The sequence below is a fragment of the Myotis daubentonii genome, chromosome 4, assembly GCF_963259705.1.
Source record: "Myotis daubentonii chromosome 4, mMyoDau2.1, whole genome shotgun sequence".
Lineage (NCBI taxonomy): Eukaryota > Metazoa > Chordata > Mammalia > Chiroptera > Vespertilionidae > Myotis > Myotis daubentonii.
The window spans coordinates 39504350-39521812 of NC_081843.1; the positions used below are offsets into that span (position 1 = coordinate 39504350).

The 17463-nt window shown below is 39.8% G+C and overlaps 1 protein-coding gene, 1 long non-coding RNA gene, 1 other non-coding gene and 1 pseudogene across 5 annotated transcripts in view; 2 read left to right on the forward strand and 2 right to left on the reverse strand.

The window, feature by feature from the left end:
• LOC132233307 (uncharacterized) overlaps window positions 1-10079 on the forward strand; it is a 105354-nt gene extending 95275 nt beyond the window's left edge. The window contains exon 3 of the long non-coding RNA XR_009452581.1: window positions 9272-10079. This is a non-coding gene — a long non-coding RNA (uncharacterized LOC132233307). The remainder of the gene's footprint in view (window positions 1-9271) is intronic.
• On the reverse strand, window positions 686-1366 carry LOC132232490 (porimin-like; annotated as a pseudogene).
• PHAX (phosphorylated adaptor for RNA export) lies at window positions 2732-16030 on the reverse strand. 3 transcript variants are annotated; one of them, XM_059693736.1, is made up of 6 exons: window positions 15485-16030; window positions 12449-13062; window positions 10073-10193; window positions 8254-8337; window positions 7802-7851; window positions 3430-3756 (listed from the first exon to the last, which is right to left on the reverse strand). In XM_059693736.1, exons 1-6 carry the CDS (start codon window positions 15578-15580, stop codon window positions 3669-3671), a joined length of 1053 nt encoding a protein of 350 aa, XP_059549719.1. In that variant the 5' UTR covers window positions 15581-16030; the 3' UTR covers window positions 3430-3668. The 3 variants fall into 3 exon arrangements, with proteins under 3 accessions (XP_059549718.1, XP_059549717.1, XP_059549719.1); XM_059693735.1 differs by lacking the exon at window positions 7802-7851 and having other exon boundaries at window positions 2732-3756; window positions 15491-16024; XM_059693734.1 differs by lacking the exon at window positions 7802-7851 and having other exon boundaries at window positions 2732-3756; window positions 15485-16020.
• Window positions 10477-10578, forward strand: LOC132233923 (U6 spliceosomal RNA). Its single transcript, XR_009452773.1, has one exon. It is a non-coding gene; the product is annotated as a U6 spliceosomal RNA (small nuclear RNA).
• Window positions 16031-17463: the final 1433 nt, after the last annotated feature.

The following is a 17463-nucleotide window of genomic DNA, read 5'->3' on the forward strand; positions in this document are numbered from 1 at the left end:
CCTGATCACCCCTAACCGCTCTGTCTGCCTGCCTGATTGCCCCTAACCACCTCTGCCTCATCCCCCACTACCGTGGCTTTGTCCGGAAGGACATCTGAAAGATGTCCAGTCTATCTGGTCTAATTAGCATATTACCCTTTTATTAGTATAGATTGTACATTATATGTATGGCCTGCTTACACTATTTTATTTTTAAATGTATTTTTATTGATTTCAGAGAGGAAGAGAAAGGAGAGATAGAAACATCAATGATGAGAGAGAATCATTGATCAGCTGTCTCCTGCATGACCCCTATTGGGGATCAAGCCCGCAACCTGGGCATGTGCCCTTAACAGGAATTGAACCCACGACCCTCAGTCCACAGGCCAACACTCTATCCACCGAGCCAAATCAGCTGCAAGCATGTCAAACTTGCAGCCCACAGGCCACATGCCTTATTTATTTGGCCCATGTTAGCCTTTGAGTTTGACATGCTTGGGCTGGGGCCTGTCTTACATTATTTTAAAAGAGAACATTGCTTTAAACTAATAGGTTTACCTCAATACTTCTTATCTTTCTTTTTTCTTGAGAGACGGGGGAGGAGGGGTCAGAGAGAGAAATCAATTTTCTGTTCACTCATCCATGCCCTCATTGGTTGATTTCTGCAAGTACCCAGACCATGGACCAAAGCGACCACCCTGTCACATCAGAACGATGCTCCAACAAACTGAGCCAGGGCTGTCTTTCCTCTTTCCACTGGTTCTATACTGAATCCTCTTCGTGAATAATACATTTTACATCCAATGTAAAGAACAGAAAAATTCCCAGTGTTAATGCATTGCCACCCACAGAGCTACCACTATCAAATTTTGATCCTTTATTTTCTTTAGAATTTATAGTTGCTATGATTGTTACTGATGAAGAAACAGATGTCACCAAACTATTGAGTTGTGGTCCTTATGGATGTTGACATCTGGAATGTGTTTTGTGAAACACTTGTTACTTTGGGTATAGACCTTAAAGTGATGGTAGTCGTATTTGTGAGCCTGGTGATGTCATTTTAGATGTTGCTATGGGTTTCAAGGTGGTGATTGTTACAGAGGAAGCTGGAGTTGTAGATGGTTTCACAGTGCTGTTGATTCTGTGTAGGGCTGAAAGGCACATTTGGTTATTTCCTGTTGGTTTAGAAGTGAAGTTTTCAGGAAGTGCCAAGTCTTTCTACTTGAAAATCGCACAAGTTTCCCTGTCCTAGATCACCTAGCAACAGCAGCACACACACACCCCCACACACAATAATCACAACCCAGCCACCTCGGCTCCAAGTCCCATTGTTCTGGGGGCAGGATGCCAGGATCTCATAGGTACCCAACCAAGGTGGCGAAGGCATTAACCAGAGCTGCCCTTCTGCACATCTGACCTCCTGCCCTCCAATGACCAAATAGGGTGATGGAGCCCAGCCCAGGAGGTGGGATTTATGTCCCTTCTTGAGTAAAATATCATTCTTATCATGAGCAATTTAAAAATGTGACTGTTTGCAGACACTACAAATCTGACATACTAGAACATGTACTGGACTAAACAATTATTATTCACAATCACTTCATAATATTGTCGTTAGCTGGTTTTCCTCTTTATATATTGCACATGGTTGTGTCCCATTTACATTAAACCATTAATTAGACATAAAGAGTGTAAATCAAATTTGCTTAAACCCAAACCAATCCAACCCATCTTATCCCCGAATATTTGAGTTACACTGTATTTTAGATTACAAAAACTCTTTTTAATGAAGAAAGATTACAAGTGAGGATGAGTATCTAAATGTCTAGACAGAGTAGGGGAGGGTTATTATTGTCAACCCTACTGGGCAGCTAGTAGGAAAAATGTTAGTGCAAAATACCGGCTGATTATTGTTAACTGAATACATATCTGGCAAGTTTAGACAAGTATCCCTAGATCTGGATACACAGAAAGGTTAAGGGGAATAATAGGCAAAACTTTAGGAACCTTAAAAATTAAAGTATTGGTTTCTATATATTAGGGTGTGATACAAGCAAATTTGTGTGGTTTCCAAATATTAAAGGAACTATTAAAGAAAATTAACGAGGAAGGTGAACAGTCCATTTAATGAAGATAAAGTAACCTTTCAGGCATTAATAATGCCCTTCAAAAACCGTAACTTTCACTCGAAAAATCAGCTTTATATGACTATGTGGGATTTAGATTTCCGAGTGTCAATTATCTTTCCAATTGTACTGTACCTTTAAAATAACCTCTAAGAAATAATCTGAGCCAACATCCAGTTACTGATTTAAAGTATTTTCCTTTCCTTGGTTATAATAATTTTATGAAAGAATATTTGAGATTAAGATAAAGTCACAGGGGCTGGGAGGAAGGAAAAATAAGAGATATCTGTAATACTATCAACTAGAAATATATTTAAAAGAATAGTCACTTGAATCTCATTAAGGACTGCCAACACTAATTTTATTTTTGCATTCTTTATGAATAAAAAGCAACCAATAACCATTTTCCTTTTCTTTTCCCACTTAGATTCTTAAATCCAACTTCAATGACCATTATTTCAGGAATGACTAAGTTTAAGTACATTGCCTAAAAAGAATAGTTTGTAATCACTTCCTAGATATTTTTGCTTAATCTATTTTATAAACTATCAATTCTTGGAACATCTTAAGTAACCTACCTTTGGAAGGTTTATTCTTTTCATAAAAATGAATACTTGGAAAAGCCATGCAGATGTGATATTTTTAATACTTCCTTAACATAAGGTAAAACAGGCAGGCCACCACTGAAAACATTTTAAATATCCATAGTAAAGAATTACACAGGTATGGATCACATTCTGTATTTAGTGTATGACCAAGTTAATTAATAAGTCAAAAACAAAATAAAATAAAAAAGACAAACAAACCAAAGTTAAGTTATGAATCAATACATCTTTGAAAAGCTTCTGCTATTTATTTACTTCTGGACAAACAAATGGGAAGGCCCATCAGAATAAACATAATTGAATTTTAATCACTATCCTTAAAATAGCCTAAGAGTTCTTCAAACACAGACATACTAAATTTGGATGCATTTGTAATAAATAGTTTAACAATTTATATCTTAGTAGGATTTTTTAGTGGAATGTATTGAAACCAGTCATAATTCACTGCAAAGATAAATAGGAAAAAGAAAACAAACTTTTGAATGGCATGTTATAATGACCTGGACAAAACCGATTATCAACTAGTCATAGCACATGCAACAGATCGAGAAATTAAATTCTCAGCTATATACTTTAAGTGTGTTGTCAGACACGAGAAAATGCAAAAGTTTCTACCAATCTCATTCATCTCCGCCCATATTCAATTTCATTTAAAACAAAAAAAACAGATCTTTTTCTCCAGATATTCATGTTAATCAGTGCAAAGTAAAACAAAGCAATTCAGTAGAAATGGTTTATTACAATATTATTTTAGGAGGGTTTATGCCTCAAATGTACTAAAAAATGTCTAAATCATGAGAATGATCAACCTCAATATCTTCCTCTACATCCAACTTAGTTTCTCCGTGTCCCTCCTGTGACTCATCGAGAGAGGCCAAGGCCTCATTCGTGTCACTTGCAAAAGTTTCTCGTGATGTATCATCATCTTCTTGAAAATTCAGACTTTTAATAGCTTGCTTCATCTTTTTCCCCAGCAGTTGTGTTCTCCTCTTCCTAGCAGCTTTTTTATTTTCATATTCCTTTTGATTTTCAATGTAGAAAATGTCCTATAATAAAGGCACAACTTTAGTAAATAAGAACTACCATGTATTAAAAGGCTATTACAAGGCAGACCCTTTACATTATCTCCATTTCTCACAAAAAAAGCGCCATTATTATTAGACTCATAATTGTACATAGAGTCCAAGATATTAATTAAGTCCCGACTGCAAGAAGAGGATGAAGTTGATTCAAACTCAACCTAGTGTTCGGTCTAGGGCCCATGCGTATTATACCATAACACATCATCTCTAAAGTTTAGGGTTTCTAAATGGCAACATACTATAGGAAAACCATGTTGTTTAGCATTTAAACGAAATATAACCCATCATGACAAAACAGAAGTCTTTGAAGTAAAGATTTACTTTGAAATACCATCATAATCATATGCTAAGAAACGGAGCCATTCCTGAATTGTGTCACTAAGTACGATAATGTAACCTACACAATGCAAGAACAATTCCATTGCTTAAAAAAACATGACTGTAATTCACATGTGACAATGTAAGTCTTTGTCAAAAACTTTTATCACAAAGCACAAAAATAACACAGCACTGTAACACATTCCAGGTAGAGTTTCTCAACCTTGACACTACTGAAATTTTGAGCTGGATAATTCTTTGTTGTGGCAGTCTGTTGTATGTATTGTAGAATGTTTAGCAGTACACCTGACTTTGTATTTTCTAAACCAAAAATTAAAAGTACAGCCCAGCTGGTATGGCTCGACGGTTGAGCATTGACCTATGAACCAGGAGGTCACCGTTCGATTCCTGGTGAGGGCACATACCCAGGTTGCTGGCTTGATTCCCAGTGTGGGGGCATGCAGAAGGCAGCCAATGATTCTCATCATTGATGTTTCTATCCTCTCTCTCCCTTCCTCTCTGAAATAATTTTTAAAAATATATGTTAAGAAAAAAAAAACACACCACACCAATTCTCAAAGAAGTTAAAAAAAAAAAAGTACAAGGTCACATGGGCCCTAGACCAAACACTAGGTTGAGTTTGAATCAGCTTCATCCTCTTCTTGCAGTCGGGACTTAATTAATATCTTGGACTGTGTACAATTATGAGTCTAATACAAAACAAAATCAAATGGAAACAAGGAAAGCAAGCTCACTCAGTTTAGTTCTGCTTCCAAGTTTTGCAGACTGTGACTGTTAGCAATATAGCGATTAAAAGAATAATTATAACATCATCATCTGGATGGCATATGAAATTACCTGCAATAAAATTGTATTTGCTTTCAGGTTTTTTCCTCTAATAACAAAAGTACTCAATCTGTGCACGTATAGAAAATTTGAAAAAACACAGAAAAATCTTAAAAGCCAAAACATTTATAATCCCTCACAATAGATCAAATCATTGGTAACATTTTGATGTTTTACATACCCATCTATTGTCCCATGCCTCTTTTTCTTTATAAATTTGTGTTTTGCCTCTTTAAAAAATTTAGTATTATTGTACTTTTTTCATTTCCTTAAAATTGTTTCACAAAAAGAGGCTATAGCATAATCCTTTTATTTTAAATATATATTTTTTATCGATTTCAGAGAGGAAGGGAAAGGGAGAGAGAAACACCAATGATGAGAGAGAATCATTGATCAGCTGCCTCCTGCACAGCCCCTACTGGGGATCGAGCCCGCAACCCAGGCATGTGCCCTTGACCAGAATCGAACCCGGGACCCTTCAGTCCGAAGGCCAACGCTCTATCCACTGAGCCAAACCAGCTAGGGCTAGCAAAATCCTTTTAAGAATGTTCCCATAGCCTGGCCAAGGTGGCTCAATGGTTGAGTGTTGACCTATGAACCAGGAGATCATGGTTTGATTCCCAGTCCGGGCACATGCCCGGGTTGCAGGTTTGATCCCCAATGGGGGGCATGCAGGAGGCAGCCAATCAATCATTCTCTCTCATCATTGATGTTTCTATCACTCTTTCTCCCTTCCTCTCTGAAATCAAAAAATAAAATAAAAAAGAAGTCAACAATCCTCTGTTATTGGATATTCTAAATATTTCTATTGTTTGTTATTATAATGCAATGTTTCCGGTAGTTTAACATTAAAAACCAACATTAAAATCCCCATCTCTACAATGAGTTAAAAGAATTATTTCAAAGACATGTGATTTGGTGAAAACATAGGTTTAAAAAAAACATAGGTTTAAAGCCAGTGTCTGTGTGATCCCAGGCATATCATTTTTATTACTTTTCATTTGCATAACAGGATAACACCCACTTTGATAACCTGTGGTAAAGATTAAAGCCATATAAGTATTTGGCCCAATACCAAGCTAAGGATGAATAAATGCTATTTTCTTCTTTCTTGCTTCTGGAAAGTTTGCCCCAAGTTTTAGGTACAGAAATCTTTTCTAGATATTTTATTTAATCCTTTCATAGCCTTATTAAATAAGCAGAGCACATATTAAAGTCCCCACTTTACAGATGAGAAAATGGAGGCAAAGGGAGGATTGTTCATAGTCATAGAACCACTAAATGGCATATTTAAGATTAAAACCTAGATTTTGAATCTTAGAGAATTCTATTCATCACATCATGCTATTTCTCTGAAAAGTTTAACATTTTGTTATCTAATGAAAACCCAAGAATTTCCTTCTAACTACACATTATTGGTCAGAGATTATATTGAGGGAGTAGGGAGAACATTAAGGTTTAAACTGTTCTACCACTCCTAAGGAAATTTACATTGTTACAAATTTATGTTATCAAAATAACTGTTCCAATAAGGAAGAAAGCAGTTACTGACTAGAGATTTCAAATGTGCAACAACAGTAATGTCAATAACAGATCTTTAAAAAGTGACTTGGAAGTGAACAAGCAGAAAACCTAAGGAAAAAAAAAAAACATGGAACATGCAAAATATGCTCACATCAGCTCAAGAAAAATGGCTATTTATTCATCATTGACATTATAATTAGTATGGCTACAACATATTTCTATTTTATTACCCACTGTAGTAATAAAGAGACGACAACACTTCTCAAATATAGCAGGCATGGCCCGGCTGGCATGGCTCGGTGGTTGAGCGTCGACCTATGAACCAGGAGGTCACTGTTCACTCCCAATCAGGGAATATGCCCAGGCTGTGGGCTTGTTCCCCAGGGTGTGACGTGCTGGAGGAAGCCGATCAATGATTCTCTCATCATTGATGTTTCTCTCTCTCTCTCCCTTCCTCTCTGAAATCAATAAAATATGTATACATATATATATATGTGTGTGTGTGTGTGTGCATGTGTGTATATATATATATATGTATATATATGTGTGTGTGTGTGTATATATATATATATATATATATATATATATATATATATATATGGCGCAGCTGTGTTGCATGTGCACACATTTTTCCAATGTAAGAAGTTAGACTCAAATATATCTGCTAAATGAAAATCATGTTCCTTAATTAACAAAAGATACCAAATTTTGAGCTACAAAACACCCACATTGTAAATTCCCATAGAAGACATTCTAGTAACACAAAAATGATTAAGAATACTGAAGTGCCTAGCCTAGCTTCTAGTTTATAAGAAATGTTGGAGAGAGGGATGAACAAAACAAACCCATGAGGAGACAATCACCAGAATGTACATTCTTTAAGACACTTCAAAAGGTCTAAATTATGGAGGTAAATATGGGACTAAAAAGAGCAAAAGATGTAAGAAAACGGAATGTGGAAATCTGGACATGATCCTGTTTTGGAGGGAGAAAAGAGTTGAAAATAGATTCTTGGGACAATTCAGGATATAGGAGTAGTCTAGAAGTTGGATGAAACTAAGAAATTGTTTTATTTTTCTTAGGTATGCCTATGTAGGATATTGTCTTTATTATTGAGAGAGGCTTGTTGAAGTAATTAGGGATAAGTGTCATGATTTTATTTCCAAATGGTACCAAAAAATTGTAAAGTAAGACTGTTAAACTATCAACAACCCGTGACTCTAGGTGGAGGATATATGGGTATTCATCCTATTCTTCCATTTATTCTGCATGTTTAAAATTCTTCAATAATAATAGTTGTAGGAGGGTAGGAAATAATTACGTGCTAAGAAACCAGGAAAAGATGCCATAAAAGAAATCTTGGTCTTGGCTCTGAAAGGGAAGAAAAAGAGGCGGAGCTTTACAAAAGGCACAGGTTTCACTTGAAATGAGACTAGGACAAAATTAGTCAATTTAAGACAAAGCAAGTGATGAAGATTAGTAGAAAATGAAGTTAGTGGCCCAGCTGGCATGGCTCAGTGGTTGAATGTCGACCTATGAATCAGGAGATCACTGTTCGATTCCCGGTCAGGGCACCGCCCCAGGTTGTGTGCTTGTTCCCATTGGGGGCATGCAGGAGGCAGCCAATCAGTGATTCTCTCTCATCATTGATGTTTCTAACTCTCTCTTCCTCTCTGATATCAAATATATATATCTTTTAAAAAATTAAGTTAGAGGCTGAATAGAAGTCAAGTTATTATGGATCTGAAAAGTCAAGAACATCATCATTTTTACCTTAATTTGTTCCTCACTGATACTAGGAGTGTTTTTCAGGAGATTCAGGAAAACTCCACCTGGTGTTCTTCTTCGACTACCATTCTACAAAAAGAAACAGAAAAAATATACTTTATAGATTCTTCTCATGAATGGCCAAAGTATCTTGTAAACAGAGATGTGCCTAAGGCAGTGGTTCTCAACCTTCCTAATGCCACGACCCTTTAATACAGTTCCTCATCTTGTGGTGACCCCCAACCATAAAATTATTTTCGTTGCTACTTCATAACTGTAATTTTGCTACTGTTATGAATTGTAATGTAAATATCTGATATGCAGAATGTATTTTCATTGTTACAAATTGAACACAATTAAAGCATAGTGATTAATCACAAAAACATTATGTAATTATGTATGTGTTTTCCGATGGTCTTAGGTGACCCCTGTGAAAGGGTCGTTTGACCCCCAAAGGGGTCTCGACCCACAGGTTGAGAACCGCTGGCCTAAGGAGATACTGAGGTCTACCCTGACTACTCCAGTTTAACTGCAATGCCCTCCTTGCCTCTCTGTACCTACCTTTGATCATTTTCTTTTCTCAGAGCACTTATCACCGTCAAATATACTTAAAGATATTCTATTTACTCTTCATAGACTGTCTTCCTCCACTCCCCACTATAATATAAGCTTCCTGTGTCTAAAACAGTGCCTGGCACACCGTGATAAAAAGGAAAGAATGCATCAAAAGAAAGTGAATTTGGACTTCTATCTTCCCAAGATTTGCATTAGCTCGCTGGAATATAAAGTTTTATTACATTACTATAGAATTATTGATGAACCTATAACTTGGTGCTCAACTAAATGAAAATCAAAGTACTTTAACAATGACACAAAAGAAGGGCCAGTGAAGACTATTATAATTTCTTTTAGTTTTTACTTCAGTAATCTATGTTCACAGTCTGTTTCCTCAGCCAGTGCTATCAATTCTAATTGGTTTCCACAGCATAATATTGATTTACTCTCTTGTGATGTTATTATTCAGATTTCCGAGGAGTAAATAAGAAGGAAGCCATTCCAACGTCATTCTCACCCGGAGGTGAAAGCTGAGTGAAGTGAGATCTGCAAAATCATTCTATGGGATAAACTGGTGCTGCCTGGGATCTGGCCCCAGCCAGAAGTGCTCTTGCTGCCATTCTGAAACAGTAAAGTGTTTCTCAGCTGTTTTTTCCATTGTTTCCCCCACTGCAAGGAGCCTTTAGACACTTTCCTATTCACCCCCACCACCCATGAAATTTTAATACTCACAGATATACGATGTGCTTTTTACATAACAAGGTTTTTTTCCTTTTGTCCCCAAGAACCAATTTTGAAGAATGCATGAATTAAACCAAAAATAACACTTCTGTTCATCCGCTGCTAAGTACTGGGCACGGTGATAAGCGCCTCATGTGTATCATCTCATTTAATCCTCGCAATCATCGCCATTTCACAGCTGAGGACACTGAGGCTCTGAGAAGTCAAACAACTTAGCCAAATACCATACCTAGTAAGCTGCAGACCCGAACTCAAAACAACGAACCCCTTAATTCCAAAATCCATATTCTTAAAATTTGAGCTTCCGGGTTTGTATGTTGTCTGCACACTAACAGGCTACAATTTACGTCTGTTTTTTCTAAGTATTAAAACTAACTATACTTACTTTTTTATTCAGTTTTCATTGTTAACAAAGCTTTTTTAAACCTCAATCCAATAACTTATGATCCAACAACCAGACAATTTTATTTTGTAAAAAAGTCATATTAAGCACAATTAAAAATGAAAACAATGAAGCTCTTAGTCTTACCATTATAAAAAGGCCACCATTCTGTTCGACTTCAGCAGTTTCCATCAGAAGTTCAATTGCCTTTTTGTTCCCAATAATACTCACTACTCGGGCTATCAGATCTTTCTTTGGTTCCTGCAACCTGAGAAGGAACAAATAAAGTAATATTAACCTCTTTATTTGATGTCTAAAGTTAAAGAAATCTACCTTAGTCTCGTTCAGTCCTCAACTAGAATTTAAGTCTATTCTAATAACATTTGTTTTTCAAAATCTTCAATATTTAACTTTGAAATCGATGACATGGAGACATTTCCTATCATGGGTCACCCAAGGAGTAGTAACCTCAAGATTTCATCTTTAGTCTCATAACTGGCCTCTTCATTTGCTTTATTGGATTATGGTGGATTTCACAGTAAATGTGCACAGTGCTTGCTTAAGCAGCACATATACTAAAATTGGGAAGATAGAGATTAGCATGGCTTCTGCGCAAGGATGACACACAAATTCGTGAAGCGCTCCCTATTTTTTTTCACACTGATGTTTCTCTCTCTCTCCCTTCCTCTCTCCCAAATGAACAAAAACATATTTATTTTAAAAGTATATGTGCACTACACTGAGGGGAATGCAAGCCTAAAAGCAAAAGATAAAACCAGTCCACTCCTGTCAAAACAAATAACATATACTAGCTTTCAATTATTAAGATTGAAAGTTAGCTCTCCTAACTTTAGAGATATCTGGATAGGATTTTCCCCTCACAAACTCCCCACTTCAGAACAAAAGGTATGGCTAATATTCAATGATGACTTATAGGATAAGCCCAATCCTAAGAACTTTATATGCATTATCTCAGTTAATTCTCTCAACAACCTTAAGAAAGAGGTAGTATTACTTTCACTTTACCACTCAGAATTAAAAACACCAGGAACGCCCTAGTTGGTTTGGCTCAGTGGATAGAGCATCGGACTGTGGACTGAAGGGTCCCGGGTTCGACTCTGGTCAAGGGCATATGCCCAGGTTACGGACTCAATCCCCAGTAGGGGGCGTACAGGAGGTAGCCGATCAATGATTCTCATCATTGATGTTTCTATCTCTCTCTCCCTCTCTGAAATCAATAAAAGTACATTTAAAACAAACAAAAAAAACACAACACCACCAAGCCTAAGTAACACCCGTAATGTCAGAGCCCACACTCTAGAGATGAAGGAGGATTAATATTGCAGAAGTCTACCAGTTCCCTAACTAGGCCTGGCTTCCTGTTTCTTCTCAATAGGAGGCAAAGAGCACTAGACTAGGAAAAAGGGACCAGAGTTTAATTCCGGGTCTGACACATAAAATTTGTGACTTCGGGCAAGCCACGCAACTGTTGGGCTTCAGTTTCCATATTCTACAAAGTGAAAACTTTGGTTTACAAAATCTAAGTTCCTTTCCAGCACTCACATTCCAAATTCCTCAGTAGTTTAAAAACCCAGTATTGATGGCTTGCCTGGAAAGTAAGTGCTTGTTTTCCTGCTAGCTCTATTACTCTTGAACCATATTTGTTTTCAAATTTGTGACACTGTTCATTAGCGATTTAGAACTTAGGAAAAGTTAAACAAAATTTGAACTTGTTAAAAATACATGCAATGTTAATTTACATCAAGCAATTCTACTCCAAGGAATTTATCCAATAGAAATGAAAATCAGGTCCAAAGACCTGAATGTGAAAGTTCATAACCTTATTCAGAGTAGCCAAAAGGTGGAATAGCCATTCAATACAGATATGTGTAGATGTGTGTGTGTGTGTGTATGTGTAATAAATAAAACATTACACAAAGTAAAAAGCCAGGCACAAGAGCCCACACATTATATAATTCTATTAATATGAAATGTCCATAAAATGCAAATTTATAACTACAGAAAGTAGATTAGCAGTTATCTGGAGCTGGGAACAGGGGTTACCTTTAAATGGGCGTATGGATATGAGGGGGATCTTATTGGAGTTATAGAAATGTTTTGAAAGTGGTTTATGGTGAGAGTTGTACAACTGATAAATTTACAAAAATATATGTACAATATGCCTGCATCATATAATAACTCATGAATGCTTGAAAACACTCAAAACTCCCTCCCACATGATTTAAAAAGGTAATTTTTTTTATCTAAAGAGCTCTTGAACACTAAATGGAAAGAGTTGCTTATGAGTTCATAAAAGTTTGCAAAATTATTCTATCAATCTGTCCAAAGTTAATAAAATACAAATATATTCACACAACCAAAGAGCCCAGAGTTCGTTCCTTAAATTAAAAAAAAATCTTAAAAGGGAACATTATCATTAATGTATTTGGAATCTATTTTATTTCCTATAAATGGAAGATAGTTGGTTAAGAGCTCATTTGTATGAACATTTTAAATGCTCACCTGAAAGTAATTTCATCAGCCACTCTCTCCTGAGAATCCTCCTCTGTGATCTCATACCGGCCTTTATAGTTCATTTCCAGTCTGTCCCCTAGTCGGTCTTTGACAGGTCGTTTCCGTTTGAGATGACCCTGCCCGTTTTCCTCTTCCTTTGAGCCTGTTTTCTTGCCATCTTGCATATATTCATCTAGCTCTTTGTCTAATTCTGTTGTCTGTTCTTGAGACTCCCTCTTAAGTTTCTTAGCAAGCAAATAATTGTAGGCCTCGCACTGTCTGCTCTTGTCAATAGTGCCTTCCATTTCCAAGATACCAAGTTCGTTGGCCACGGAATCTTGATTCTGCTCCTGCAGCACAGCACCCCAGATGTTGTTAACCTTCTTCCCTCCAGCAAAGGGCGGCTTCTGGCTGCCCTGGCCGAATGCAAAAGGCTCTGGTTTGGGAGGGGGGTTGAAACACTTCTGTCGCTTGCGTTTCCAAAGAGAGGTATCATCATCTGAATCAGAAAAACTCTCTTCACTTGAGTCTACACCTTTAACAGTCCGATAATGTGACACTGGTGCATAGGCTGCTGCAGTGCCCTGGAAGGGCCTCACTGCACTGTCCCCAACTAGTGCTTTCTGGGAGAGAAAGGAAATAAATCAATTCCACAAAAAACATCAACTCCACCCACCATGTGCTCTTTAAAGAAAAAATTATTTAGGGATTCAGCTGGACCATTTGGAAGCAGAACGGATCTTCAAAAATGAGAAACCAATTCAGTCCCTACTTTTCTAAAGGTCCATATGGAATTTCCAATTTTAAAGGCATAAATTCTTCTTTATAGAGCTAATGCAGAACTTAGTTCTAAGGCCTCCTTCTAAAAAATTACCAAAGCCCTTCATTCTCACCTTTAGAAGATTTGCAATCTTTTCAGTTCTTGTCAGAATGCTTGAAAATGATATACACACTAATTGTTACTAGTAGTTAAAACAGAATTTGTTTTCACTTTTTTTAATGTTTTTTTTTTTTTTATTTCAGAGAGAGGAGGGAGAGGGAGAGAGAGACCGAAACATTGAGAAACATCCATCGGCTGCCTTCTACACACCCCCCACTGGGGATCCAGCCTGAAACCCAGGCAGGTTCCCTGTCCAGGAATTGAACCAGTGACTTCCTTGTGCATGGAAGTTCGATCAACCAACTGAGCCACACCAGCTTGGCCAGAATTTGGTTTTTGCTTCCCAAATATGCCTTTTACTCATTTAAACACTTCAACTTCCTTTTCACAGTTTTGTGACTACACTCCTTTTAGATTAGATAGTAAACTATGGGTAGGAATCCGGGACATATTACTTTTAAGCCCACCCAGTGTGGCTCAGTGGTTGAACATTCACCTATGAACCAGGCAATTACTGTTGGATTCCCAATCAGGGCACACGTCCAGGTTGCAGGCTCAATCCCCAGTAGGGGTTGCCCAGGAGGCAGCCGATTAATGATTCTCTTGCATCATCATTGATGTTTCTATTTCTCTCTCTCTCTCTCCCCTCTTCATTCCTCTCTCTGAAATCAATGAAATATATCGAAATAAAAAATGCAGAGCCCTGCCCTGGCCACTGTGGCTCAGTAGTTACAAGTGTTGGCCTGCACACCGCAGGGTCACAGTACCATCTCCCTCAAGGGCACCTATCTGGGTTGCAGGTTCAAATCTCGCCCTGGTTGGGGTGCATACAGGCAACCCACATATCGATGTTTCTCTGTCTTTCTCTCCCCACCCCACCTCCACCTTCCTCACTTTCACTCTCTGAAAATCAATGGAAAAAATATCCTCCAGTGAGGATTAACAACAACAAAAAAATTCAGGGCCCATGGCGTTAAATTTGCCAAGTCATCGGTCAATCTGTAAAACAACCTGAAAGACACTGAAAAACAAAATACCTCGGTGTCATTTTAATACAAAAGAATCACCTTTGCTTTTTGTACTAAACACTAAGGAAGTATTTGTTTAACTATTATGTGCTAGAAATGGGGGTGGGGTGAGTTAAACCAATTAGGCAATTTTCCTATCTTTTTAAAAAAAGCTTTTTTTAATTTTTATTGATTTTTTTTAGAGAAAGAGGGATGTGTGTGTGTGTGTGTGTGTGTACATATATATAAAATAGAGAAACGTGAGAACGGAACCTCCACGGGCTGCCTCCTGCACGACCCCCACCGGGGATGAGCCCGCAGCCCAAGCCACACACCGGCCAGGGCAATCCCTCCCATCTTCAGATAATAATGGAGCTAAAAGCCCCGGTGGATAGAGCATCGCCCTGCGGACTGAAGGGTCCCAGGTTCGATTCCAGTCAAGGGCACATGCCCAGGTGGCCGGCTCGATTCTCCAGTGGGGGTCGTGCAGGAGGCAGCCAATCAATGATTTTCTCTCATCATTGATGTTTCTATCTCTCTCTCCCTCCTCCTTCCTTTCTGAAATCAATACAAATACATTTTAAAAAAGTAATAATGGAGCTAACATTTCTCAGGTGGTAAGCTCCGCTGAATCCTCACCACCAGGGCGTCAGTGCGCACCGCTACCGAGCTCAGTCCACAGCCCGCGCATTGATTAGGCATTAACAACACGTGCATTAATAACCTGCCCCAGGTCACGGTGCCGGCGCCAAGGTTCCAAGCGGGCACCCCGGCACCAAAGCCCTCGCAGAGCTGGTTGCTCAGCGGGGTGTGGGGGGAGGACAAGCTCGCGTTTACAAAACCCGGAGACCAGCACGAAAATAGTGCCATGTGCCGCATGACAAAGCCAGGGGGGGTGGGCTATGGAAGACCAGGCTCCGAGCAGGTGATGAGCGCCATTCCCCATCCTCAATCCCCTGTCTGCTCTGGGCGACAACGAGCTCCACGCGCTTTCGGGCCGGGGTCCCGCCGGGACGTCCTGGCGGCGCTGACGTGGGGGGCTCGGTAGGTTTGGGGAAGGAAGAGCGGAGGAAAAACGGCCTCCGGAGGCCGCCGCCCGCGGCTCCCTCGTCGCAGCGAGACGCCGGCCCGGAACCACCGCCCGCCCTGCACGCTCACCGGCACCTGCAGCGGCCTCTCGCAGGGCGCGATCGTCATGTCGGAATCCGAGTCGGAAAGCTGCCCATCTTCCATGTCGCCGGCTTCCAGCGCCATGTTCCCGCGGCCCGGCGCGGCGGTGGAGGGAGCACTTCCGGCGGCGGCGGGCGGGTCCGGCGGGCGGCCTCTCGGGCGCCCCCGCGAGGGGCTGCTCCCGCCCGGCGGCCGGGGTGGGGAGGGGCGGGGGGAAGGGCGGTTCGCCGGGACGCCTGGTCGAGGCCGGCGGATGGGCGCGATCCCGGCAAACTGCTCTCTGGCGCTGCTCCGGGAAAATGCGTGCCCCGCTGCCCCGCCACTTTGGCGCCTTTCCCTCCAGACGTGGTTTCCGTGCAGCCTAAGTTTGTGCGCGGGCAGCGCCCATCGGGGATTCCTCCTTGGCCTCACCCCTCACTTGAAGCCCCGGCAGGACGTCTGGCTCCCATTCTTGCTTCTGCGCAATCGACATGTAGCTTCCTGGGAAGCCATTGCCTGAGGTCCCCGCCTCCTCCGACCCCCCAGAGGCTTCCCTGCACACAATGAGACCCGAGTCCTCTGCTTGGCGAGCAGGGCCGCTGGCCCGCGCCTCTACCCCCCTCCTCCCAGCTCCCAGCTCCCCGCTCCCACCCTCCAGCTCCCAGCTCCCCCGACGCGGTGGCGCTGCTCGCGTTCCTCAGGCACCCTTTGTTCTTTCCAGGCTCTAGGCCTTTGCAGTTGCTGTTCCCGCTGCCAGACAGACCCCTCCCAACACCCTGAAACCCCATTCTTGCACGGGTTGTTGTCGCGCATGATTCAGGTTTCTGATTGCCATCTTCTCAGAGAGGCTTCTTCGACCACCCCAAAATAGGAACCTCTAAAGCACTCTTCAACCCTTTTTTCTTCATGACATCAGTAGTCAGATGTGTATTTGTTTTATTTTTTGTCTGAAATGTCTGTTTTATTCAGTGTTGTTTCCCCCCTGTGTTCCACCCAGTGACTTCTTGTATAGAATAGAGGATCAAGAAATAGTTATTGAATATTTTTTATATAAAGAGGATCTTACTACTTGTACCTTTTAGTATTGTGTAATTTGCTTTAAAAAAATAAACAATGTAGCAATTTATCCTGGACACCATTCTATAGCAAAATACAAAGATCTGATTCCCTTCTAATGACTCCCTACTATTCCATTGCATGGAGGCACCATTATTTAGTCTCTGATAGTGCACATCTAGGCTATAGACAATTTTGCAACTAGCATGTATATTTTGCAAATTTGTTTTATTATTTCCTTAGGATACATTTCTAGACTACATGAAAAAGATGAATACAGATTTTTGAAATGTGAATTTAAGACAAAGGAATTTTAGAAATCACTTGGTCCAATTTCCTATTTTGGGAAATGAAGAGGGATTACACAGCTATTCTATGTTTTTTATGGAGTTTTTTTAATAGAGCTGAGTTTTTTTGTTTTTTTATGATGTTGACATCTTTCCTTTTTTTAAATTTTTTTATTGATTTCAGAGTGGAAGGGGGGAGAGAGAGAGAGATAGAAATATCAATGATGAGAGAGAATCACTGATTGCTCACCTGCCTCCTGCACACCCCCTACCTGGGATTGAGCCCACACCCGGGGATGTGCCCTAGACTGGCATGGAACCCGTGACCTTTCAGGCCGCAGGCTGACGCTCTAGTGACTGAGCCAAACCAGCTAGGGCTGACTTTGCTTGTTTGTTTTTAATTTGTTTTATTTAATTTTACCAAAACCTGATTGGAATTTAGTAAGTATAAGTCCAGTAACAATTCTACAAAAATGGACATACAATGCCAGAATTCCTTAAAAGCAACTAATATATTCTTCTTTTGCATAAAACATGCATTCACTGCCAAATGTTGGCCAAAATCGGCCTCTATAAGAAGAGACGGTCCCCCTCCTTTCTGCCCTCCCTTTCACTCTCTCTAAAAATCCATGGAAAAAATATCCT